Source organism: Alexandromys fortis, unplaced genomic scaffold (genome assembly GCF_014885135.2).
Source record: "Alexandromys fortis isolate MF-2015 unplaced genomic scaffold, M_Fortis_MF-2015_v1.1 scaffold_177, whole genome shotgun sequence".
In the NCBI taxonomy this organism is placed as follows: Eukaryota; Metazoa; Chordata; class Mammalia; order Rodentia; family Cricetidae; genus Alexandromys; species Alexandromys fortis.
This window is the reverse complement of record NW_026068056.1, coordinates 694,059-718,817: the sequence shown is the minus strand read 5'-3', so window position 1 is coordinate 718,817 and position 24,759 is coordinate 694,059. Positions and strand designations below refer to the sequence as shown.

The window sequence follows — 24,759 nt, the reverse complement described above, 5'->3', positions numbered from 1 at the left end:
TGACTATAACAGCAAAGTCACTTGAGACTTTTTATAAAAGCTTGATACAGGGAACTGGGATACACTCAGTTGTGGAGCCCTTGCCCAGTGTGGTGAAGCTCTAGGTTTTGCCAATCCCACAGCAAAATATTAAATATGAAAATATTAAAATTTGGCTTTAAATTGATCTTCCTGGCTCTATCTCCCTAGTGCCGGGATTGGAATTTTGTACCTCCATGCTCACCTGAGAGCATTGTTCTTAGCGAGGATGATCTGAATCCTTGCTTCTCTTGGGTGTTTCAGGTGGCACCTTTGGAGTGGAACTGTATGTTAGTTGGTGGGAGGAAAAGGACACCAGCTGTCACAGTCTCCCCTCCCCCAACACTCAAGCTCTTAAAGCTTGTTAAGTTCTGGGTTCCCTAAAGAGCACTGTTTGAAGTCCTCACTGTCCTGTGTTTCCATCACAGAATCGAAGACCTGCCACCCCCCACTAAGAAGCTGACCCCAGAGCTGACGCCTTACGTGCTTTTCACTGGATTTGAGCCTGTGCAGGTTCAGCAGTACATTAAGGTGACGGTTTCAGCAGGGTTTTCTCTGCTTGTATTTGCTTTAGGCTAGACATTTATTAGCGTAGCACCTATTAGGGCTGTCACTGGGTAGAGTGCTTGACTAGCTTGCATGTAGGCACCCTCCCTGCTGAGTAGCGTCAGCAGTGGTTGTTGAATCAGGAACCGCCCGCCCTTACAGCCCCGCTGATGTTGGTCGCCTTGTCGAGTGCCATTATTTCCTTCTTTGTTACTAGGATTTTTGTTAACATAAAAGTCTGGGTCATCTGAATGTTATTTTTATGAAGACTTTCTTTTCTGTCACTTTTCTGAGAACTTCTCACTTATCTGAGATTAGTTCTCTGGTGAAGGAGGAGGCCGCCCTGGGGGTAGGGTGGGTGGGTTTGCACAGTGATAATAGAACGTTCATAAGTAGACATTTTGAGAGAACACCAGAGAGGTTGGTGGGCTCTGGTAACTGCTAGTTTTGTTTTGGTGGAAGATGGTCAAAAATTCCCTGACTCTCTATGTATTCATACACTTTCTGCTTACAGAGTAATTATTTACTTGGTGTGCTCTGTGTGTGTTGGCGGCAGGGTGGCGCACATGTACCACAGTGTACATCTGGAGAGCTTGGAGGAGTCAGTTCTCCCTTCAAGCCTGTGGATCCCAGAAATGACTGTTCGTCAGGCTTGATGGTAGATGCCCTTACCCACTGAGTTCTTTAGCTATTCCTTTAAAGGAAGCCATGACTAACATTGCTGCTATAAATTTAGTACAATTCATAGCAGGGCTGTTACAAGGTCTCTGTTACATGCATATGCTTCAGTCTCCCAGTATGTCCCCATTAAGATGGAGATGGGGGTCCATGTGTTTCTTATTCTCTGGTTCAGCATAGAGTATCTGTAATGCAGTGAGCCCTGGAGCCTCAGGCTGTTTAGATGGGAGTTACTGACTTCTGGAGAGTTCGTTTGGGCACAGGTTTTATGGAGCTGGCTGCTGAGGCAGCCATTGGAGGTGCTCTGCTTTTCCTCCTGTGGTTTGCTTTTCCTGCCATTAAGTGCAGCTGAGGAGGGCACTATCAAGTCCCGTCCTGGGTCTGGTCTCTCTCGCGTGACTTTCTGCTGTGTTTGCGGCTTCAGAAGCTGTACATCCTGGGTGGAGAGGTTGCTGAGTCCACGAAGAAGTGTACCCACCTCATCGCCAGCAAGGTGACACGCACCGTGAAGTTCCTGACGGCCATCTCGGTGGTGAAGCACATCGTGACTCCGGAGTGGCTAGAGGAGTGCTTCAAGTGCCAAAAGTTCATTGGTGGGTGCTGTGCCTATCGCGCCCGCCGCGCTCGCTTGCTCGTTTACGCATGGCAAAGTCGGGGCTTTACTTGCATTTACTTATTCATTTTCGCTCATAAGTTTATTTCTTATCAGAGATTTTTTTGATTGACATCTTTGTATTCTGCTACAAGACATAAAGGTTTAGTCTTTGAATACATCCCGGGAGAAGACAGGCTGTGCAGCATTGTCCTTGGTGCATTTCATTTGGAAATTTGCCTATAAAATGCAGTTCCTACTGCACCGTAAAGTCTCAGACAAGAACACCTAGCTGTCAACAGGAAGAACAACAACATTCTTTCATTGGGGCCTGTTGATGAGCTGTGGAAGCTCCAATAGGAAGCTTCCTATTAGTTACCCTGGGGGCCGCAGTGTAGCTCTGTGGTAGAACTCTTACCTACTCTTGTAGTCCTGCTGCTGCCAAGGGAGGTGAGTGAGACAGAAACATCTGTCTTAGTTACGGTTACTATTGCTGTGGTGAAATACCATGACCCTATCACAGTTCAGCATGCAAGGAAGCCAGGACAGGAACCAAAGCAGGGTGGAACCTGGGGCAGGAGCTGATGCAGAGGTCGTGGAGGAGTGCTACTTAGGGGGATGGTCCACATGACTTTCTTAGCCTGTTCTTTTCTAGTACCCAGGGCCACCAGTCCAGGGTGAACTACTCGAAATGCACTGAGCCCTCCCTCCTCAAACACTAATAAAGAAAATGTCCTACAGTCTTTCATATTGTTTGATCTTACGTCTTAGTTAGAGTTTCTATTGCTGTGAAGACACATGACCATGGCAACTTTGTTTTTTGAGACAGGGTTTCTCTGTAGCTTTGGGAGCCTGTCCTGGAACTAGCTTTTGTGGACCAGGCTGGCCTCGAACTCACAGAGATCCACCTGTCTCTGCTTCCCGAGTGCTGGGATTAAAGGCATGCGACACCATCGCCTGGCCACCGTGGCAACTCTTATAAAGGAAAACATTTAATTGTGGTGGTTTACAGTTTCATTATCATCATGGTGGGACATGGCAGGTGCAGGTAGACATGGCGTTGGAGAAGGCGCTCAGAGTTCTACATCTTGATCCACCAGCAGCCTAATTAGTCTGTGTCCACACTGGGTGGACCTTGGACAAAGGAGACTTCAAAGTTCCCCCTCCCCGCAATGACACACTTCCTCCAACAGGCTATATCTAATATTGCCACTCTTTTGAGCTTATAGAGGCCAGTTACATTCCAACTACCACAGCAGGCAATTTGAGGTTCCCTTTTCTCAGAGGACTGTAACCTATGTCAAGTTGACATAAAATTAGTCAGGACAATACCTAAGTGGCAGGGTGAGTGTGATTGTGGGTAGTGTATACTGCCTTATATGGACCTGCCTCTACACAGGGCTGTGCCTTTCAGACTGTTCTGAACACTGTTCTGTTTTCCAGATGAGCAGAACTATATCCTGCGAGATGCTGAGGCAGAAGTGCTCTTCTCTTTCAGTCTAGAAGAATCCTTAAAGAGAGCCCATGTTTCTCCCCTCTTTAAGGTATGCTGGGAAGGAAAGCCCCACAGAGCTAAGTAGATGTGATAGTGACGCAGGTGATGGCCGGGATCACCCAGTTGTCCTTTCCGCTTCATGGCTACTCTTTCTGCAAGGGAGTTTGGCAAATTGATGGAGTCTCCCTCTAGACCAGACTGGGCTGAAACTTGCTATGTAGACCAGGCTGGCCATCAACTCACAGAGATCCTCTTGTCTCTCTTCTCCTGAGTGCTGGGATTAAAGCTGTGTGCCACCACACTTGGCTGTCGGAATCACTCTTTGCTCTGATGAAGAAATTGCTACAATAACCTAATGAGTACATCTGTCAGAGAAGGGATTCAAGAGTATTGATGAATAACTGAACTGGTTAGAAGTCAATATTTTAAATATTTGCCAGATAAGAGACTTGGGACAGTTGGGAAGTAATTTTTGTATCAAAGAATAAGTAGTCAGTAAAAAGTATTTGATCTTTGAATGATCTTCCAAATCTTAGGAATGATTCAATTTTACCTCCAAGGGGTTGAGTTTTCAAATTGTTTACCTGTTTGTGTGAGGGTTTTGTGATAAACCTAGGAAAGCAGTGTCGGTATAATTTCCCATTCTGTTTGTAGTCGAAGCAGCCCCTGTTGGGCAGACAGCCGTGGCCAAATGCCATGCTACCTTGGGATTTTACACAGGTTGGCAAATACGTGCTGTCATTCTGCCTTGGCATAGAAAGCTTTGGTTCTTGTAGTAGTTGGCACAGCTGTGGCAAGGCACTATGATAAAAATATCTTAGATTCTAAAAGAATGGAACTTTTACTGGACCTTACAGTAGAGCTAATAATATACGTTGGGGTTACTTAAGACTCTGTCCTGCTGTGTACCAAGCCTGTTTGTTTAACCTGCCTTTAAGAAAGCAGTGTAGGCTGTGGTGACACACGCCTTTAATCCCAGCACTCAGAAGGCAGGGACAGGTGGATTTCTGTGAGTTCAAGTCCAGCCTGGTCTATAAAGTGAGTTCCAGGACAGCTAGAGCTGTTACACAGAGAAACCCTGTCTTGAAAAACGAGAGAGAGAGAGCACACATGAGAGTGGGCAATAGCAGTGTAACAGCCAATCTAAGTAATTGCCTTGGATTTCCCATGTAACCAACCTTTTCAACCTAAGCTAATGCATAGCTGTACTTAACTTATTTCTTCCAAACCTCTGATCTCAGAATGATGCCTGTGTTGAATGTGTGTTCTGATAATCTTTGCTGGAAGCAGCAGATAGGCTGAAAGCCATCTTAACAAATATCCACCATAAATGTTGAGTCTAGCATTTGGATACTCTTTATAAACAGCCATGTCTATAGTACTGTGTTCTCTGAATTGCTGGTTGGTAGTGGGTGGTGCCTTCTGTGTTGATTTCCATGCTGTTCAATGAAGGGCAAGGGAAACCTTTGTGAATGACAGAAACAGACCAAGGGGCAGGGCAGGTTCACAAGATAGCCTTCAGACAGGCACAGATTCAGACTCATACAGTAAAGAGAAGAGGATGGAAGACATGTAGAGAGAGAAGTAGAATATTCAAATTTTTGGCTACATGACATCAAGGGAATTCTTTAGATTTCCATCCTGATGCAACACGCAGTGCATTATTGGACTCTGAGTTTATTATTAATGTCTGCAGATCAATCCCAAGCAGCTAATTGTGGTTACTTTTACTGATGACCATGGGCCATAGTCCATAAAACTCCCTCTGTGTATGTCTGGAGAGGTAGTGAACTGGTGGGGAATCTAACCTTAATAATAGTTGTAGAAAATTAAATATTTTTTTAAGAATCTCAGAACTGGGTATTATGGCCCATGCCTTTAAATTCTAGCACTTGGGAGACAGAGTCAGGCAGATCTGTGTGAGGTGGAGGTCAGTCTGGTCTACAAAGAAAGTCCCAGGACAACCAGGTCTATAGAGAGAGAACCTGCCTCAAAAAGCAAAAACACACACGCAAGACTCAGGGTCTGATTTATGAGAAGTTATGTGCAATTAAAAACATGTAAAAAGCACGCTTCTGTTTATTTCTAGACAAAGTACTTCTACATCACCCCTGGCATCTGCCCGAGCCTTGCAACTATGAAGGCGATCGTAGAGTGCGCAGGGGGAAAGGTGTTGTCCAAGCAGCCGTCCTTCCGGAAGCTCATGGAGCACAAACAGAATAAGGTAAGGGAGCAGAGCCCCGCCCGAGAAGCCAGCCCTGTCACGCACGGGCATCTTTCCTTCACTCATGAGCTCTCTCTCCTTCTAGAGTCTGTCGGAGATCATTTTAATATCCTGTGAGAATGACCTGCACTTATGTCGAGAGTACTTTGCCAGAGGAATAGGTATGGCTCCCCACGCCTCTGCAGTGGCTTGCGCATGTTCACAGTAGCTTTGTCCTAATGGTTTTGGTTCTGTTCATTCAGATGTTCATAATGCAGAGTTTGTTCTGACTGGAGTGCTCACACAGACACTGGACTATGAATCATATCCTTTACGAAGGCGCATAGTGGGGACAGGCAAGGATGAAGGTGCATTTGCAGATTGAAAAAGGGACACCATGGTTCTTGTCACCAGACCTTTCTCTTGCTGTTGTAGTGTACAGTCTGTAGTGCTTTTAAGAGTTCTGTCAGCAGGTGACAAACTAAGGACCTGTCTGGCTCATGTAGGTGTTCCAGGATTTGATAGGCCCCATAGAAAATGATGGGGGCCAGCGTCCGAGAGGTGTGTTCTACACTGCACAGCTTGATAGCAGCATCGTGTAAGTTGCAGCTGTGGCGGGGTCGGCTTAAGGCTCCTTGGGCTGTCAGGCAAGAAGTGCAGCGTGTCAGACTGTTTATGGTTCACAACAAACAATCGCCAGTATTAGTTTGAGAAGGATAGAGATTTTTGAGAGGTTTCACTGTGTTGCTGGCTGGCCTGGCACTATGTATCCCAGCCTGGCTTCAAACTCAACACTGATCCTCCTGTTTTCGGCTGAGTACTGGCATGCGTTTACAGGCGTGAGGCACCATGCCCCGCTGAGTGGTTGCTTTAGTGTGTGATCTGTCCCCATGTTTTATGTTTTGCATCCAGGTCAGAGTGGTGTCATCCCTGGCCCTTCATCTTTACAGTGTCACCAGCTAAGTTTATTTACCAAACACTTCCTCTTAGCCTCGGAGAGCTCAGTAAAATGTGGGCTAGAAGACTTAGCTGGGTGGCACTGGGTACAAAGAGTGCTAGGAGCCAGCATGAGTGCCTGGTGGGAACCTCCCTTTGGGTAGCCATTGAGCTGGGGCAGTGATGGGAGGCAGGTGTGCTGAAGCATCTCAGCTAGAGAGCCTGTGCATGTGCACGGGAGTTTTTAAGACCTGGGTGTTGTGTGCAATAGGAGGAGTTTGATAAGACCTGGGTGTTGCAGTGTGCAGTGGTGGGGGTTGATAAGACCCGGGTGTTGGAGTGTGCAGTGGTGGGGATTGATAAGACCCGGGTGTTGCAGTGTGCAGTGGTGGGGGTTGATAAGACCCAGGTGTTGCAGTCTGCAGTAGTGGTGGGGGTTGATAAGACCCGGGTGTTGCAGTGTGCAGTGGTGGGGGTTGATAAGACCCAAGTGTTGGAGTGTGGGATGGACTAACTGTCTTGGTGGGAGGTGCTCACTAGAGCTGCCTGTCACATAAAGGCTCTGACTTACTGTGACCCTGCTACCCTGTGTATGAAGTCTGTTTTCCTCAACAAGGCCACATATAAATTTAATTGACGGCCTCTTGTGTGTTGTGGGCCTGGAGCCTGGGGCACAAGGGTAGCTGCTGGCAGCGTGCGCACCAGGACTCCCTCCCTGCAGAGGGCTTGTTTTCCAGCTCTGCCTTAGGGAGAGACCTCTACCAGGAAGACAGATGTAATACTGACTGCATCGTGTTAAGATGTGTGATCTTATTCTAGGAAACATAAATTATGTTTTGTATTATATGCCTAAGAGCCCACATTAAGTCTTCGATTATTAATTTGCCAGGTTTTTATGTGTTTTCAGAAAACTGTATGAAATTTCATCTACAAATAAAATTATGTAAATAAAGACTTTGCTGTCTAAATTATGGATGTAAGATTTGAGATGTTTTGTACTTTGATTATTTTTATTTCTTACACTTTTCTTTTATATTGATAACTTGCTCACATTTAAATAAATGTACTTTTGAACTTAGACTTGAGTGATTATTTATAATTTCATATTCTTTGCGTAACTTAAATGATTTTCTTCAAACTGGATAGCATTTTGAGAAGTTTCACGGTATTTTTTAACATGTTTCTTTATTGATTCTTTGGGAATTTCACAGCGTGTACCCCAATCCTACTCATCTCTCAGTCCCTCAAATCTGCCCCTCACCCTTGCAGCATACCCTACTAAAGAAACGCTCCCCTCCCAAAAAAAATAAGAACTAAACAAACAAAAACCCATCTTGCTCCTCCATCCTTCCAACACCTTGATCTCTTGACTTTTTGGTGACCTGATGTGTCTTTCCATTGGGGTGGTTTGCTTAGTTACCTGTAGAAACGCTTGTGTTGAACAATCCCAGACGGTCCTACTGACAGTTTCGGGTAGAACACTGCACAGGTAGGCGGTGTCTTCGCACACTGTCGTGGAGTATCTGCTCGGAAGCATGTGTCTGTCTAAGCAACCCGAGAAACTCACTGTCTTTGATTTGGCGAGTTTATTCCTATGAATTAGCTTCGAGTGTGAGAATCTGGGTGAGCAGAACTGGACACAGGGACAGTCTGATTTGCCAACATGCCATGTGCTGTCCTGTGTCCTCGACCCTGGAAGAAGGTGGTGTATGTAGGTGCAACAGTCTTGGTGGAATGTCACACATATGTCACCTGTGCAGGACAGGGTGTTTAACTAACACAGAAGTGTGACTGGCTTGATTAACCTGTCAGTATCTCCTTCAAAAGCTGCCAAGAAATAAGCACTCCTAAGCCAGAACTGCCCAGAGCCAACTGGCTTACAAAGCCTAAGCCTGGGCGAGGTGGAGGGGTAAAAGATGATGGGTAAATGCTGCTTATGAAGTAGATGAGAAAAGCGGTGTTTCGTAGGAAGGGAAGTTGTGTCGGCTCCTACTGTTGTCAGAATAGGTGTTTTGAACATGAGCCACCTGCAGATTTAAGAAATTTCAGTAGTAATTTTTATAGTGTTTGTTTTATAATGTAGTCTATGTATTCCTGAATACTGTTTCAGTTACATAGCGTCAGTATTTTTAAATACTCAGCTGAACTGGTGTTGCCCATGTAGTGCCAGCAACTGGGAAGCTGAGATACAGATCACAAGTTCAAGGCCCGACTGTTCACGTTCGCTTGTGAAACAGCGAATTTATATTTTGCCCACATTGTTTAAAATATAGTTAAGAATTTTCTGGTAATTGAGTGTGTTTATTTTTAATTAGCTTTGTAACATCTGTAATTCCTGATATCACCTGTTCTGTGTTACCTTCTCGATACAGTTCATGTGCCACTGTACTGTATGTGAGTTGGGCAAGGGCTTGGAGACACACAAGAGACCTGGGTCATTCCAAAGGAGATCAGCCGAATGCTGTTTATTCAACTTTGGGAAAACCCTTATATACCTAGTTGCTGCACAAGGAATTCCCCCTAGGCAGGCGGGAAAACTGCCACACCCAAGGTGGAGTCAACAATGCCCTACAGCTAAATCACCAAGCCGGCTGAGGGAGCACAGGAACAAACAGGAAAGGCTGGCTGGTCAGAGACTGTCCTCAAAATGAACCCTGGGAGCAGGGGTAGACCCATGGGCCCTATAAGCCTCAGTTTCTATCCCAGGCACATTTGAGTGCTCAGTGACAATACAGCTGATTACATTTGGAGGTGGTGGACAGTCACCGTGAATGTACCGTGTCACTGCGAAGTCCGTGTTTTCCAGCACTGGCCCCCAGTGGGAGATGAAAGGTGAGTGGCAGTGTTCAGGGTGTGTGTGTTCAAACCATGACAGGATGGCCTCATTGTGTCTTAAGTTAAAACTGCTTCTGTCTACATGGCAGTTGGGAACAGAAGGGTGGCAGTGGCGTGTGTGGCTCCTGTGGGCACTTGATTTGGAAGGAAAAAACCTTTGTTCTAGAGGAGTCTGCAATGTCAGGACATGTTCTCGCACACTGCCAGCAGGTATCTGACAGTTTAAGAAAGTGCTTCAGTTATGTAGTAAAGTTCCCAGTAGAAGCTGCATGTTATGTTTCCTTTAAATATTTTGGCTGGAAACTGTAACCTTGTTCATCAGAAGCTAACCACCCCAAGTTCCTTCCATGTGAGCACAACTCTTCACAAAGTACTTACTCACAGGATTTGTGTTGCATGAAAAATAAGTGTTTAAGTCCTGATGCTGGAAGCCTACAGTCTGTTCTTGTGGGTTTCTGTCCCTCCACCCCATGCTTTCAGACTCCTTGTGCTTTACAGTGGCTCCCGTGTCCTGGTGCCATGGGCACTAGCAGCTTCAGTTTTGCACCTCATTTTCTTCAAAACTCCTTAGTTACACCAAGAGTAAAGCGTTCTCGTCTTGCTTCCTCTGCTTCTGACTGGTAACGCATCTCTGCCTTTCTAGTCTAGTTGCCCTGCCTATGCTTCCTGCCTGGCTACTGGCCAGTCAGTGTTTATTAAACCAATATTAGTGACAAACCTTTACAGTGAACAAGAGCATTGCCCGACAGCACAACCTGGAACATGTGAGACCCTGTCTCAATAAAACAAAGGAAAAGGACTGCAAGAAGACTCAGCAGGTATAAGACCTTGCCCCCAAGCTTGACAGTCTGAATTTCATCTCTGGGACCCGCATGGTGTAAGGAAAGATCCAATGTTTGCACACTGTCCCAACATTTGTGTGCTGTGGACCTCTACATTGTTTTTTTCTTGTTTGAGACAAGAACTCACTATGTAGCCCAGGTTTCCTCAAAACTGTGATCCTCCTGCCTTAGCCTCCCAAGTGCTGGAATTAAAGGCATTCACTGCTAGGCTGAGGGCTGACCTCTTGGCTTCTAGTAAAACCCAGCTCGTCTTATGGTTCCAGAAAGCACTCTGTTGTGGAATATCATTTTAACTAGGCAAAGATTTGCTACATTTAACTAGGTAAAAATGTGTGTTTAATTATGTAAAAATGTATTGCATCTGTTTCATCTTGCTTGCCTAAGATACCTGATTGGTCTCATAAAAAGCTGAATGGCTAATAACTTGGCAGAGAAAGGATAGGCAGGGCTAGCAGGTAGAAAGAATAAACACAAAGAGGAATCTAGGCTCAAGAGACAGGAGGGACAAGGGCAGGAGGAGGAGAGAATGAGGGACTAGCCTGGAACTGGAAGCCAGGCAGCCACCAACTAGCTAGACAGAGAAGCAGTTGATGAAGGAAGGTCATTGGTTAATTAAATAAAGAAACTGCTTGCCCTGATAGGTTAAAACATAGGTGGGAGGAGTAAACAGAATAGGATGCTGGGAGGAAGAGGAAGTGAGCTCAGACTCGACAGTTCTGCTCTCTGGAGCAGAGGCCCTGCTTCGCTCTTCTGGGCATACGCGATGAAGCTCCGACCCAGGATGGACGTAGGTTAGAATCTTCCCGGTAAGCACACCTTGAGGTGCTTACACACATTATTAGAAATGGGCTAGTCCAGGTGCGAGAATTAGCCTAGAAGAGGCTAGATAGAAATGGGCCAAGCAGTGTTTAAATGAATGCAGTGTGTGTTGTTATTTCGGGCATAAGCTAGCCAGGCGGCCAGGGTGTTGGGGACACAGCCCCACCGCACTTATTACTACAAGTAGTGATTGTAAGATGTGGAGAAGAAAGGTAATTAGCCCCAAAGCAAAAGGGAGATGAGAAGGAACAGGCTCATTTCAGTTGAAAGAGCTAGCCAGACCTAAGTTACTCAACACTAATACTCTGTCTTTGTGGCATCATTTGGGAGCTGGTTGGTGACATAAAAGAAAACACCCACTCCCTGTGTCTGTGTGAAGCTGTGGCCTCTTTAGCTTTCTGCCGCGGCTTCAACCTGGAAGCAGGTGCAGGTAGTGGCTCAGCAGATCTCAAGTGCAGAACTCAGAACAGATTTCCAAGCACTGATTGGCACCCGAGCCTCCCACTGACCTCCTGAGATAGAGATGCCAGGAGTGCAGGTCTCAGGCTGCATCCCAGGGGAGGGGTACCCCCCAAGGGCAGCACTTCCCTGGACATCAGATCCTGTCCAGTAAAGCTTGACTGGGACCCATCTCTTATTCCCAAGGAGCCTTGGTTTCTGGTCCCTGCTTTAGCAAAGAAAGTGTCTTCGTGTGTGTGTGTGTGTGTGTGTGTGTGTGTGTTCGTGCGTGCGCTCGCACACGCGTGGGAGAGGAGGCGGGCGGGGAGCATAGTCTTCTCCATTGCTCTGCCATAGAGGACTTCTGGAAACTAGATATCCTTGCCCTGTTCTAACAGGCCTGTGAAAGCCAGGTCAGAGTGTGGCCTTTGCTGCCACCTGCTGGCCAATCTCGGGTGATAGGTTGAACAAATTTACCACCCGGAGCACTTTACCAGTATCTGTGCTGGACAGCTCCTGGGCCCAGAATTAGAAGCCTGCTTGCTCTGCATCCCTGACAAACTTACTGCCTGCCAGCAGCATACACAGACCCTCAGAACTTTGCCTCTGTCTGTGCAGGCCAACCTGAGGTGTGTGCTCCTGGCTTCTCTGCATTCGGTAGGCAGTGTCTCCTGGCCCTCTATGTAGCAGAGGCTACTGGGCCACGGTGGGTCCCTTCCTTGGATGCAAAGAGGCACAGCCAGCCACTTTGTAGGCGATGAAGCAGAGAGGGGCTCTCAGTCTATCTGATAACCCAGGACTCCCTGTGATGGACAGTATCCTCCAAATTCATTGTCACTGGGACCCAGACATGAGCCTTTCCCTTCTTCAGGTCACAGACAAACCCCCTCCACCCAGGGGCCTAGATGGTCAGCGTTGGTTTGAAATGGGCACTCACTCCCTGAAGATGGCAGGTGTCCAGGATGGAGGGCAGTGTTGGTTTTCTCCTCCCAACTCCAGATCTTAGGTTACTGAGAGGTCCCTGCAGGTGTCTAGGCAGGGAAGCAAACCTTAAAGAGGTGGGAACAAAATCTCAGTTCTTCATAGCCCGGATCAGACTTACGGAGTTGGATGCCAGACGGATCATTGTCAGCATACTTAAAACAGTACCATTTGCAAAAGCGTTTCCAGGCCACAGTCATTCCCATTCCAGGTGCGCAGTGAAGCTTACGGTGTGACTATAGAAACTCCTTTGCAAAGTGCACGTGACCATGAGCTTGGGTTCTACAGCTAGAGAACCTCGTGTGGTTTCTGACTAAGACAGAGTAGAGGTCAGCAGGCCAGACCATACAGGCACCATTTCCCCTAAGGGCGGGCTCTATTAAGTGGAGCTAAGGATAGAGGTTCAGGAGGGAAGAGTCTGGGATAAGCATTCTGGGTGAGGTCGGTCTCCACAGACAGCAAAAGGTCACACCCAGCCTTCTGGGCAGAAAGCTGATAATCTTCCTTTGCGGGAAAACCTCTGCATGATTAACATTCCTGTTGGCAAAAAGACCTTTACGTCCCAACAGGTTGTTATTGCTATGTTGAAACACCACGGCCAACGGCAAGCTGGGAAGGAACGGGTATATTTGGTTTACATTTCTGCATCCTTCACTGAAGGAAGTCGGGATAGGAAGAGGGTAGGGGGAGCACCGGACTGAAATCCCAAGGTCCAAATCAGGAGCAGAAGGAGAGAGAGCATGAGCAAGGAACTCAGGACCGCGAGGGGTTCACCCACACACTGAGACAATGGGGATGTTCTATCGGGAACTCACCAAGGCCAGCTGGCCTGGGTCTGAAAAAGCCTGGGTTAAAACTGGTCTCGCTGAACATAGCGGACAATGAGGACTACTGAGAACTCAAGAACAATGACAATGGGTTTCTGATCCTACTGCACGTATTGGCTTTGTGGGAGCCTAGGCAGTTTGGATGCTCACCAGGTCTACCTGGATGGAGGTGGGTGGTCCTTGGACTTCCCACAGGTCAGGGAACCCTGATTGCTCTTTGGGCTGATGAGGGAGGGGGACTTGGTTGGGGGAGGGGGAGGGAAATGGGAGGCGGCGGTGGGGATGAGACAGTAATCTTTAATAAATAAACAAATAAATTTAAAAAAAAAGGAAGAGGGCAGGGACGTGGAGGATTCCAGGTGCCGATGCAGAGACTATGGAGGAGAGCTGCTTGTTGGTTTTGTCCCCATGGTTTACTCAGCCTGCTTTCTTATAGCACCCAGGACCAATAGCCCAGGGGTGGCCTCACCCACAATGGGCTGGGCCCTCCCACATAAATCACCAGTTAAGAAAGTTTCCTACATGTTTGCTAGCGCCTGATCTTATGGACATTTTTTTTTCTCAGTAGAGGTTTCCTCCCCTCCTATAAAAGAAAGCGGTTAACTGGGGCTCACAGTGTCGGAGGGTTTGTCCATTATCATGTGGAGAAGCTAACAGGCATGGCCCTGGGGCAGTAGCTGGGTGGCAGAGAGAGAGAGAGAGAGAGAGAGAGAGAGAGAGAGAGAGAGAGAGAGAGAGAAACAGACAGACAGACAGACACATGAGACAGATGATGGTACTGGTGTGGGCTTTTGAGACCTCAAAGCTCACCTCCAGGGGCACACCCATTTCAATGAGACCACACCTCCTAGTCCCTTCCCAAACAGTTCAACTGGGGACTAAGAGGCAAATATATGGACCTATGGGTGGCATTTTCATTCAGAATACCGCAACTACTATGTGGGCCTGTGGAATTGTACTCCTATCCTCTGCAAGAGCAATGAGTGCTCTTATCCACTGAGCCCTCTCTCCAGCCCAGCCATCAACTTTTGATTATCATCTGCCAAGGAGGAACTTGACTCCAATATCTGATAAAGATGCCATAGGCCGTCAGCAGAATTATGTGACTCTGACTTTCTTTTGGAGATCCAGCCTCAGGCTCCCTGAGACACCATGACTATCCACCCCATTTCAGGACAGCCTTTGGCTGGTCTGCATGGAGGTTGGGGCCCCAGAGTCTTGGGACGGTCCAAGGAAGGAGGGAGGAAAATAGGTTGGAAAACTGGGCAAATGTCCTTTCCAGGTTGTCCCCTTTCCAGAAGGTCTAGGATATGGTGGCCAGGCCTGTGGAGGGAAATGGGCAGGATGCGGTAAGTGGCTTCTTGGGTACTTGTGGTCTCATGGTTCCTGACATCAAGAATCTGAAGTGGGGGCTGTGTCGTGCAGGAGAGCTAGGGAATCTGGCCCGGGACTTGGTTCAGGAGACCTGTAGGAGGGCACAGATGACCAGTGCAGGTAGGAGGTGACACTCAGACTCTAAGTCAGTTTCCTGACTCTGGAATGGTGGGAAGCCTCTTGGGATGCGGGATGCGTCTCTTGCCGTCAGCTTCCCTGCTTCCCAAATGCTCAGACACTGGTTCTTGCTGAGTCTCTGTGTTACCCTGGGCAACCACCAAGACAGACAGCACGATCAGATTTCATCATGAAGATGAGATAGAGAGATGTTCAGGCATGGTGCTGAGACCCACCTGGCACTTTCAGTCCCTACTGTGACACTGGGCTCTGGCCTTCTCAGTGGGATTCCACTAGGGTGGGTCTCTTGGAACGTTTAGCCAGGAGACTCAAGAGGGTGAAGCAGTGATTCCTAGCAGATTGCAACCTTCCAGACCCTGAGGGACTATGGTCAGCCTGTGTGGGTGTTTTGCTTATCTGGGATGCACGCATATATGTGTAAGCAGAGGATAACCTTTGGGACTCTGTTCTCTCCGGTCACTATGTGAGTCCAGGGACGAAACTCGCACCATCAGGGCCATCTCCCTGGTCCTATGTTGGTCCCCCCCCCTTTTCCTGGAAGGTGCTTAGTACCAGTGAGCAAACTCCAGGGTGGATGCCAGCCATGATCCCTGTGCCATCCCAGGACTGGAGGCTCGGGCCCATAGACCACTGACTTTCCTTGAAGAGCTCCGGCCCACTGTCTACTGACTGCCTCTGCTCTCGAAGGCCAGGAATGGTGTTATAGACAGGACACATAGAGGGAATTTTCTTGGCAAACAGACTCTGAGGCAGCTCTGTCCACTGTAAGACATGACTGAGGTTCTGCAGACTGTCCTCTAGGCCCTGAAGAGGACACTAGTGGTCCTCAGGGGTACGCCATCCTCATCGTGTGTCCACAGGGATCCTGCGGTTGTTGCCCTGCTCCGTGTGGGTTTTTGAAGCCCCAAGCATTACCTGGAGTCTCCACTCAGGAAGGTGATGAGTAACCGTGGTGGCTACTACCATGGAGTTAGGGAGTTAGTGGAATCTGATGTGTTATTTACAGGGTTTTTCTGCTTCTGACAGAGGACGAGACACAGGTGGAGCAGAGCAGCTAGCTTGCCATGGTCACAGCCTTGTCTGTGACAATCATGTGTGGTACTGTTTCTGGAGCACACTGAGAATTCAGCCAGGATGGAGAAATACCAGTTAGCAAGCATGATACATCACAGCGAGCTGAGCTACAGCATATCAGGTTAGGCGACCTTGGGAGTCCTGGCTTGACTTTACACTGCTGATCCAGACGGGGCCTGGCTGCCATTTCTCTGACTCTGGCTGCCAGCCGCTGTCAGGTCAGCACCAGAGCTGCGAGATCCCATTATCTGATACGGAGCAGGCCCTGCCTGCCATGAAGATACATTCAGCCATTTCATAAAACTGAATGTCACACAGGAGAAACTGCCTGCAATTGAAGGACAAGCCAGGGCCAAAGGGCCACAGAAAGGCCTACAGGCAGCCATAGAACATTCCTCACTGTCCACCCAGAGGCAGTGTTCCTAGTGGGTAAGACCTCTGGTGTCTTGGGACCAGGTCAAGGGAGTCTCTGGGTCCCACGAAGCAGCTCAGATTTTGTTTCCTGCACGGGGGACTCAAAGTGTCAGGGTTGGAGTAAATGTCTATGTGAGTGTGGTCCTGGCACTTGCCAGCTCAGACCATTGCTGTGTACCTAACACAGGAGCAATGCCCTGTGCATTGCTGTGTTTGAGTGTCAGACAGCAGACCCCTTCCCATGTGTCTCCAGCTCAGGGACTCTTAGGACTGCATCAAGCTGGTCTCAGGGACCACAGCCTGTCACAGTGCCATGGAGCTGGGGAACCTGCGTTCAGGTGCACTCCTGTGTCTAGGTGTCTCTTCATCACCTGGGACTCAGGACCATGGGGGTGCCCTTATGAAATGGCAGCTGAGTTATCCAGATTAAGAGAGAAGATCCAGGCAAAGAGGGAGAAGAGGGTCGCAGAGGGAAGGCAAGGAAAGGAAGGGGAGCTCACAGGAGCTGTAGAGCCTCTTGCTGTCTCTGAACACAGTCTCATCTACTGTGGTTGGCCACATGGTCTCACTCCCAGTGTGGTAAGGCCCTCACTGCAGTGATCATCGGGGGGATCCCAGAAAACTTCTTGGGGGATGACAGGAGGAATCTGTCTGATACCTTGGATCAATGGCCGAGCCAGGAAAGCAGAGAGGTGTGTGTGACTCCAGACTTCCTGCAGCAGGAAGAGGGCTGGGGCTAGGAGGCGGCACAGACATGCTGAGGTGGCCAGAGCTGCCCTTCAGCAACAGTGCCAGGTCTGGACCTCCTGGATCCCAGCAGCCTTGCTGGTGTGGATATCACACTCATGTCATCTGGATGAGTCCCCCGGAGAGGTCTGCAATGGCCCTTGAGGTGAGAAGGTACTGTTTGTAACATGGGGGCCTGCTTTGTGGGGTTTTTCCTTCTGCCCAGACCACTGAAGAAGCAAGATGTGACCTACCCTGCTGAAAAAGGTGCCGAGCCATGTGGCTAACATAGATAAAAATAATGGGTTAATATAAGCTACAAGAGCTAATAAGAAGCCTGAGCTAATGGGCCATTCAGTTATAACTAATGCAGAATCTCTGTGTAGGAGGTCCTTCTGTTTGTGTGTTGCTTTCATTGGTTGAATAAAGAGACTGCCTTGGCCTTTTGATAAGGCAGAACTTTGATAGGCAGAGTAGACAGAACAGGATGCTGGGAAGAAGGGGAGTGTGGCAGACTCCATGAATCTCCTGCCTGAGACAGACATAGGATAGAATCTTTACCCGTAAACCACAACCTAGTGGTGTTACACATATTGGTAGAAATGGATTAGATCCCATGCTTTTTCAGACCCAGGCCAGCTGGCCTTGGTGAGTTCCCGATAGAACATCCCCATTGTCTCGGTGTGTGATAAAACCAGACTTGCTGAACATAGTGGACAATGAGGACTACTGAGAACTCAAGAACAATGGCAATGGGTTTTTGATCCTACTGCACATACTGGCTTTGTGGGAGCCTAGGCAGTTTTTTGGATGCTCACCTTACTAGACCTGGATGGAGGTGGGTGGTCCTTGGACTTCCCACAGGGCAGGGAACCCTGATTGCTCTTTGGGCTGATGAGGGAGGGGGACTTAATTGGGGAAGGGGGAGGGAAATGGGAGGCAGTGGTGGGGAAGAGGCAGAAATCTTTAATAAATAAATAAATAAATAAATAAATAAATAAAAGAAATGGGTTAGATCAGGATGTGAGAGTTGGCCATGAAGAAGCTAGATATAATGGGCTAGACAGTAATTTAATTAATACAGTTTCTGTGTGGTTATTTTGGGGGTTAAGCTGTCTGGGTGGCGGGAAGCAGCCCACTCCCTCCTACTCCACTGTGAGATAAGAGGCTGTGGTGGATGTCCTTGAGGGGCTTCTGCTGGCCAGGGTCCTATCTTGCCTACATCTTGGCTTCCTCCTTGCTCTGACAACACTGGGGCTCCTGGGCTGGAGGTTCTCTGCTGTCACCCCCTTCCCAAGCGTTTTCACTGCCTACCTGACTTCAGCCTAGGCTTTGATGTTACCTTTTCAGGGGTTCCCTAACAGCACCCCATCCCTCCTCATGCTTTCATTTCTAGTTTGTGGAAGTCTATCTATTCTATTGTAAGTCTTCTCCTTGACCCGTCTAGGCTGCTAGGAGCAGACTCTGTGTTTCCTAGGCTGCCATGTACCTACCGCAGGAACAATGTCCTGTGCACTTGCTCGTGGTGCAAACAGTTGTAGCTTAGGAAGTTGGGGTTCCATCTGGCCCTGCCCCTGGATCTCAGCCTCCGAACAGGTGCTTCAGGAGATTGCAGTAGGATGGCCACAGGAGGCCTGGCAGCAAGCAACACTCAGATGACACAGGATTCCACTCACAGCCTTGCACCGATTTTGAGTCTTATAATTTCTGCCTCCCAGCTGGAGACAGCCCCAATGTCTCTAAATAATTTATCTAAGCCCCATCACCTAGAAGGCAGCCAGAATCAGAGCAGCGTCTCCTTCATGTTACAGTAGTCTGGTTTTAAAAGTTTTCTTCCTGTTGAATCTTAACATAGTGGTGCCTATCTAACTTGGGAGTTCGTTTTCTGGCTTCCATTCCCTCAGCTACACGCTAGGCTTTAGTACTTCATCTTCCAGCGTTTGCATCCAACAGTGAGCAAGAATAATTTGATCTTTTTTTCCTTTCTTCCTATTCTCTTTTTTCTCCTTCCCTTCTTTCCTTAAGTTTACTTTTTATCTATTTATATGTTTTGCCTGCCTATATGTTTGTGAACCAGGTGCATACCTGGTACCCACAGAGGCCAGAAGAAATTGTTAGATCTCCTGGAACTGAAGTGGCGGATGGTTGTGAGTTGACATGTGGGTGTTGGAAATCACACCCTAGTCTTCCTCTGGAAGAACGGCTAGTGATCTTAACCACTGAGGTCTCTCTCCAGCCCCTTTATCCTCTTCTTCCTCCTCTTCCCTTCCTCTTTCTCCTTCTTCTCTTCTCCTCCTTCCCATCCTCTCCTCAGCCTTGAACTTGTCATGTGGCTAAGATGTCATGTGTGAGTTACCATGCTCAGCCCCGTGCTATATGGATTTTACTTGATGTATTCAGGGCTTTCCGGGCATCAGATTTGGAGAGCAATGAGAATTTCAAACACATTTTGTTGAAGACATCACACAGTTTGGTTTCTGAACACAGAAAAAATAAAGCTGGGGCTGAGTCAGGAGCTTCCTTCTTGATGGCTAGCTTTTTTATAGTGCCAGAATGCAGACTGCTAGAGGAGAAAAGTCATCAGTAGTCTTCCCCAGGTGCAGACATTGCATGATTAGCAACCTGCCAGGCAAGATGTGCCCATGGGTGAAATAGCGCATGATTGCTATGGGGATGACCAACCACTTTCTGAGTGGATATGAGCCTGACTCCACTGGAGGGCGAATTCACGTACTGTGAACCCGGTCAAGAGTCATGACTGGGAAGGGCAGAGGTCCTGGTGGGAAGCTAGTGGTATGCAGCTAATGGATCTGCTGAGTGCCTCAAGTTGCCTTCTAAGTATTTATGATTATACCTGTAATTCAGTGCTACTTGAAGCTTTGTTCAGAGGAGTTTCTTTTGCAGTGGGCACCATAATGCCAAAGTACTGAAAAGAAGAGATTGTCATGTGCTCATCTTTAAATGGGACCTCTAAATCATCCACTCTAAGGTACAGGAACATTAAGATGCAAAGAAAGATTAGAAGAGCCAGAGGGTGGGGAAGGAGTGCTGGGAAATGCTGTCCCTGTGACAGGATGTGTCTGTCACCCTTAGGAACCCACAGCAGCTGTGGTCACCTGCACACAACTGGGCCAATCGACATTCTATCATGGATATGGAAGGGGTGTATGAAGTTCCACCCTCCCTGAGGAGGAGCTACTGACATTTCATGTGGCTGGAACATGAAGGAACATTTTCTTCAGTGGTATAGTCACCGCCCATAACTCTTCACCCATGGTCATGTAAACACCCTTAGTCAAATTCATTGGTTCACCCGCATGAAAGTAGAAGTGGGGGCTGCTTGAGAAAAGGAAGGGTTCAGAAGCAGTGGGAGAGGACAAGGAAGGGCAGCGGGGTGAATATGATCAAAACGTGTTTTATATGTACGTATGTATGAAAATGTCACGAGACCCACTATTCTGTAGGATCCATGCTCATAATGAAAAGCAAACTCCACCTTGCGTTAACAAAGCAAAACGGGCCAGGCATGGTGGTGCACACACTTAATCCCAGCATTTGGGAGCAGAGGCAAGTGGCTCTCTGAGTTCGAGGACAGCCTGCTGAGGTCCATAGTGAGTTCCAGGCCGGCCAGGGCTGCACTGCGAGACATCCTGCCTCCCACTCCAAAGAAAGAAAGCAAAAACCATGTCTTGAAGCCTATCCCACTTTCTAATGGGAGCCAGTGGAGGAAAGTAAGAAAAAAAAAAAAACCAACCTGAGTGGTAAAATAATGTTTTATTCCATGGATGACAAATGCTACCATGCCTCATCCCTGCGGCCCATCGACCTGTCCTTGCCGCCAGAGCTGGCTCCCCCTTTCAGACCTCCTGGGCTTTGCTGTCAGCTGAGCCTTTGAAGTAGTGAAAGCATGGTCTGTCTGTCTGTCTGTCTGTCTGTCAGCATGAGGTCCTTTCTCACCAGTGTGACACATCACCTGTGGAAAACCCAGGATGCAGCCCTTCCAACAGACCTAACAAGAATCAGTGCTTGCGTGGACGGAACCAAAACCCCCAAACATTAAAAAAAAAATAAACAAAACAAAAAATACCCAAAACCAAAACAAAAGACATGGACACATCTCTGAGGACAGGGTTTCAGGACACCCCAGCAGGAGTGGAAACTGGGGTGATTCATATTGACATACAGGTTGTCAAAAGTCCTGAAAGGAAACGATGACAATTGATATATTTCACTTCTGGACAGGCCAGATCAGCCAGAGAGGTGTCTGCATGCAAATTCAACACAAGGGTAGGCCTGGGAGGTGGAGGGGACTGCACAACGCCAGACACACATTTCTTGCTTTATATACAATGAAATGAAATATACACGGGTGACAGTGGTCACACATCTGGTCGGTAGTGTATCTTACAAGGCTACTGAGATGGGGTGGGGCTCACTGACTTCACTGTCAGAGCAGGAGGGAGGAGCCAGCCCCGGGCAGCTGGTGATGACCTGGTCTGGTTTATTACTCAGTAGACCTAAGAGTGGAACCAACATTCTGTCTTGTGATTTTTAACCTAATGTCACCCTGAAAGACCAGACAACTGATCAAGCAGGGAAAGAGTAGCAGTTTTAAGGACATATGGGATGGATGGTGGAGCCACAGGCGAGTCCCAGCTCCACTTAGGGGGAAGAAGGTTTGGACTGATGAACTTTTAGTGAGTGTTGCTGGGTGCTCTGAGTCCTTGGTGTCTGCAATACCTCCACCACGTCTAACAGAGACAGCAGGTGTTCCAGAATGATCTCTTTATCCAAACAAGTACGACATGGAAAGCAGAGCAAAGCAACAGAAGACAGAAAGAAAGAATACTCAGAGTGAGACAGTCCAGGGGCAGAGACAGCGGGGTGTCCAGTTAAAACCATAGAAAAATACAAAGTAATTCTACAAGGTTAACCACGGGCAGAGTTATAGTCTTACTTTGTACATAAAAGACCTGTTTTCTGGGTGCAGAGAGGGACAGTGGGGGCTCTTCTAATCACAGAAAGGGGCCAGGCATGTATGAACACTGCCGAGACAACCATGCTGTCCTGTTCCCATGGCACAGCTCTGTCAGACAGGAAGCCAGACAGGACTCACAGTCGAGAGCACAGATGCAGTGAGTGAATGCAGATGGCGGGTCTCAATGCTACAGAGAGAAAGCTTGGACGTAAGGGCTGGTTTTCTTGGGCTCAAAGTGTGCCCTCACTGTCATCTGTCCTTCACTTTGTCCCCTCGGGGGGAGGGGACATGGGATGGGCCAGTCATTGGGGGCCAGGAGGAGGCGATGCTGCTGAGGTGGGGTTGTTCCAGGCTATGTGGTTTCCACCGGAGCTTGTCGCTCCCACCAAATGGCCTTCGGTATCGAGACACATGCTATGGAACACCGGCACCCCCACTTCCACTGCCCTTGGAGGGAGGGTGGTGGCTGGGGGAGGGTTCCTCAGTTGCATATTGTTGTAGAAAGAGCCATGTCTGTGATTAGGTCTCAAGCAAGATTAGTCCTCCTCCTCGTCCTCTTTTGCTGTGGCTGTGGGTAGCTTGTCCTGGATCCTGAAGCATTCCACAAAGAAGTTGATGATGGAGCGGTACAGATGCTGCTGGAGGGCCACGCTGTGGAAGTAGTGGCTTTCATCTGGGTATATCTGTGAAGGGAGAAGAACGAGCTTACCCCTCGGCAGTTCACCTGCTGAAGGGACTCCTGGAGGCACGGAGGAGATGCAGTCTGGGAAAAGCCATGCTCCACACACTGAATTCCAGCTGGAGCACGGATCTCTTAGCCACAGGAGTCCCAGCAGCAGCACCCTTTCCTCTGGGGAGCTCTGTTTCTGTACCAGGCAGAAGGGCTCTTGCAGCCCTGGCAGGTCATGAAAAATTACCCATTTGCCCAGAACCTTCTCCCTTGGCATCTCTATTCCCTTCCCCAAGAAAGTGGATACAGTGAGGATTGGTTGAGTAAGTCGGAAACACCTCATTTAGCCGACCTTCTGGGCAGAGCTACTTGCTCTACTTTGCAGCCTGGGTACAAGGTCGGCCTGGAGGGATGGCTCAGCTGTTAAAGGCCAGGCTCACAACCGAAAATATAAGAACTACAAGGTCACAGGCCAAGGATTACACACACACACACACACACACACACACACGGGGTGGGGAGAGAGAAAGAGAGAGATAGAGAAAGACACATACACACACAGGGAGAGGGAGAAGGAGAGAGAGAGAGAGAGNGAGACACACAGAGAGAGGGAGAGGGAGAGAGAGAGAGAGAGAGAGAGAGAGAGAGAGAGAGAGAGAGAGAGAGAGAGACTGACTTTTGGCTGAGTGGTTCTCGAGGATGGGAATGAGCCCCAGGTAACCTCCTTTCTGAACCCATGCGTGCTGACTTGGTATACACTCATGCAGCTGCATCTTGGGTCCAGGTGATGTGGGAAGGAAAACTGAATAGAGTCTGGTTCATAATTGTTTCTTGTGAGAGCTGAATACTATAATACCCCAAGGCACTTGACAAGGCATGCGACAATGGAGGGCTGATAAACAGGCATGCCAGGTAGAGTGGGTCTTTAGTGGATGGCCAGCACAATGATATAACCTGTCTTCTAGAGGCACTGATCTGATCCTGCAAGCATGCACAACGAAAAGCCAAGTGTGATTTGGAATCTTACTCTTTGTATATCTGAGCCCAATCTCATATTGAGTCCTGTATTCTTTTCATGCTTTTGAGAGTAACATTATCTTTATTTTTCTTTAAGGACACCATTAGCCTGGAATATGTATGTTCAGCTCATAAGCTGCAAGAAGGCAATAAGGGGGTATGCCACCCCTCTTGCATTGACCCCTGTTCCTGTGCTCTCCCCTGGAGCTTGTCATGACTGCAGACTCTTGAGTGTCTGTGAGGGCAGCTGCTGTGTTGGCATGCATGGCCCCAGGCACAGGTGCCACGATGTGTGGAGCATACTTAACAAATCCAGAGTGTATCACACTCTGATGTGTAATGTAACCAAGCCATTCACCCCAGCCAATAACTTTCAGGCCAAAGCCCCTTCCTTCCTCAACCCACATACAGGGCTGCCAGAGGTCATTGGATGCTGAATGCAGAGGCAGACAGTGGTCAAAACCAGACAGACTCTCTGAGGGAGTTAGGGTGCCGTTTGCCCCTGAATTTAAAAGACAGTGAGGTTATAACTGTTTTATCAAAGGAGCCAGAGTACAAGAAGGAAACTAGAGAAGTTTCCAGCATCATTCCTGTATTCCTGTATGTTGCTGGGAAGAGGTAGGAGTGAATGCCAGTGAAGCCCGTCGTGGGTTTGGTTTCTGGGGTGGACAGTGTTTGATCACAGTCACAGAGGATAGAAGAGCTTTTGCCCAGAGAGTCAGAAAGTGAAGGCTTGATAGCCACCCATGCTGGAACACCAGCCCTCCCCATACCTACAACACACCAGGGCCTGCGTGTGTTGGCTTGGCCATCTCCTCTGCTTCGAAGTGGAATGTGGGGCAGGGTCGGGTGGAACGGTGGTGGCTTGGATACAGAGCTGAGCTGCTATCAGTTGAAGGGCACTGGCATGGTATGATGTGGACCCCACTCAGTCCTGTCCCTATGACAAGGGTCACCTTGCTCTAAGCACCTCGCAGGGAGCATCCCATACCTGTAGGCTGTAATTGGCCTTTCCTTTGATCAGCTGTGTGATGAGCTCAGCTGTGTGCTGGAAATGGATTTTTTCTGTAGAAGAAAACAGAAATAAACAGTTGCCCAAACTCACATCACCACCCAGGGGACCTTCAGCACCAGGAGGTTTGGGGGGAGGGGGGTGCT

The 24,759-nt window shown here is 48.3% G+C and overlaps 2 protein-coding genes across 2 annotated transcripts in view; one reads left to right on the top strand and one right to left on the bottom strand.

Moving 5' to 3' along the window:
- Paxip1 (PAX interacting protein 1) overlaps nucleotides 1-7,546 on the top strand; it is a 48,348-nt gene extending 40,802 nt beyond the window's left edge. Inside the window, exons 15-21 of the mRNA XM_050119917.1 lie at nucleotides 447-549; nucleotides 1,667-1,835; nucleotides 3,278-3,378; nucleotides 5,419-5,553; nucleotides 5,639-5,714; nucleotides 5,796-5,860; nucleotides 7,094-7,546. Of these exons, the coding sequence (XP_049975874.1) occupies nucleotides 447-549; nucleotides 1,667-1,835; nucleotides 3,278-3,378; nucleotides 5,419-5,553; nucleotides 5,639-5,714; nucleotides 5,796-5,860; nucleotides 7,094-7,105 (661 nt within the window). The 3' untranslated portion in view covers nucleotides 7,106-7,546. The remainder of the gene's footprint in view (nucleotides 1-446; nucleotides 550-1,666; nucleotides 1,836-3,277; nucleotides 3,379-5,418; nucleotides 5,554-5,638; nucleotides 5,715-5,795; nucleotides 5,861-7,093) is intronic.
- Nucleotides 7,547-20,691: 13,145 nt separating this feature from the next.
- Dpp6 (dipeptidyl peptidase like 6) overlaps nucleotides 20,692-24,759 on the bottom strand; it is a 434,651-nt gene continuing 430,583 nt past the window's right edge. The window contains exons 26-27 of the mRNA XM_050119955.1: nucleotides 24,593-24,666; nucleotides 20,692-22,597 (exon numbers count right to left, since the gene is read on the bottom strand). Of these exons, the coding sequence (XP_049975912.1) occupies nucleotides 22,451-22,597; nucleotides 24,593-24,666 (221 nt within the window). The 3' untranslated portion in view covers nucleotides 20,692-22,450. The remainder of the gene's footprint in view (nucleotides 22,598-24,592; nucleotides 24,667-24,759) is intronic.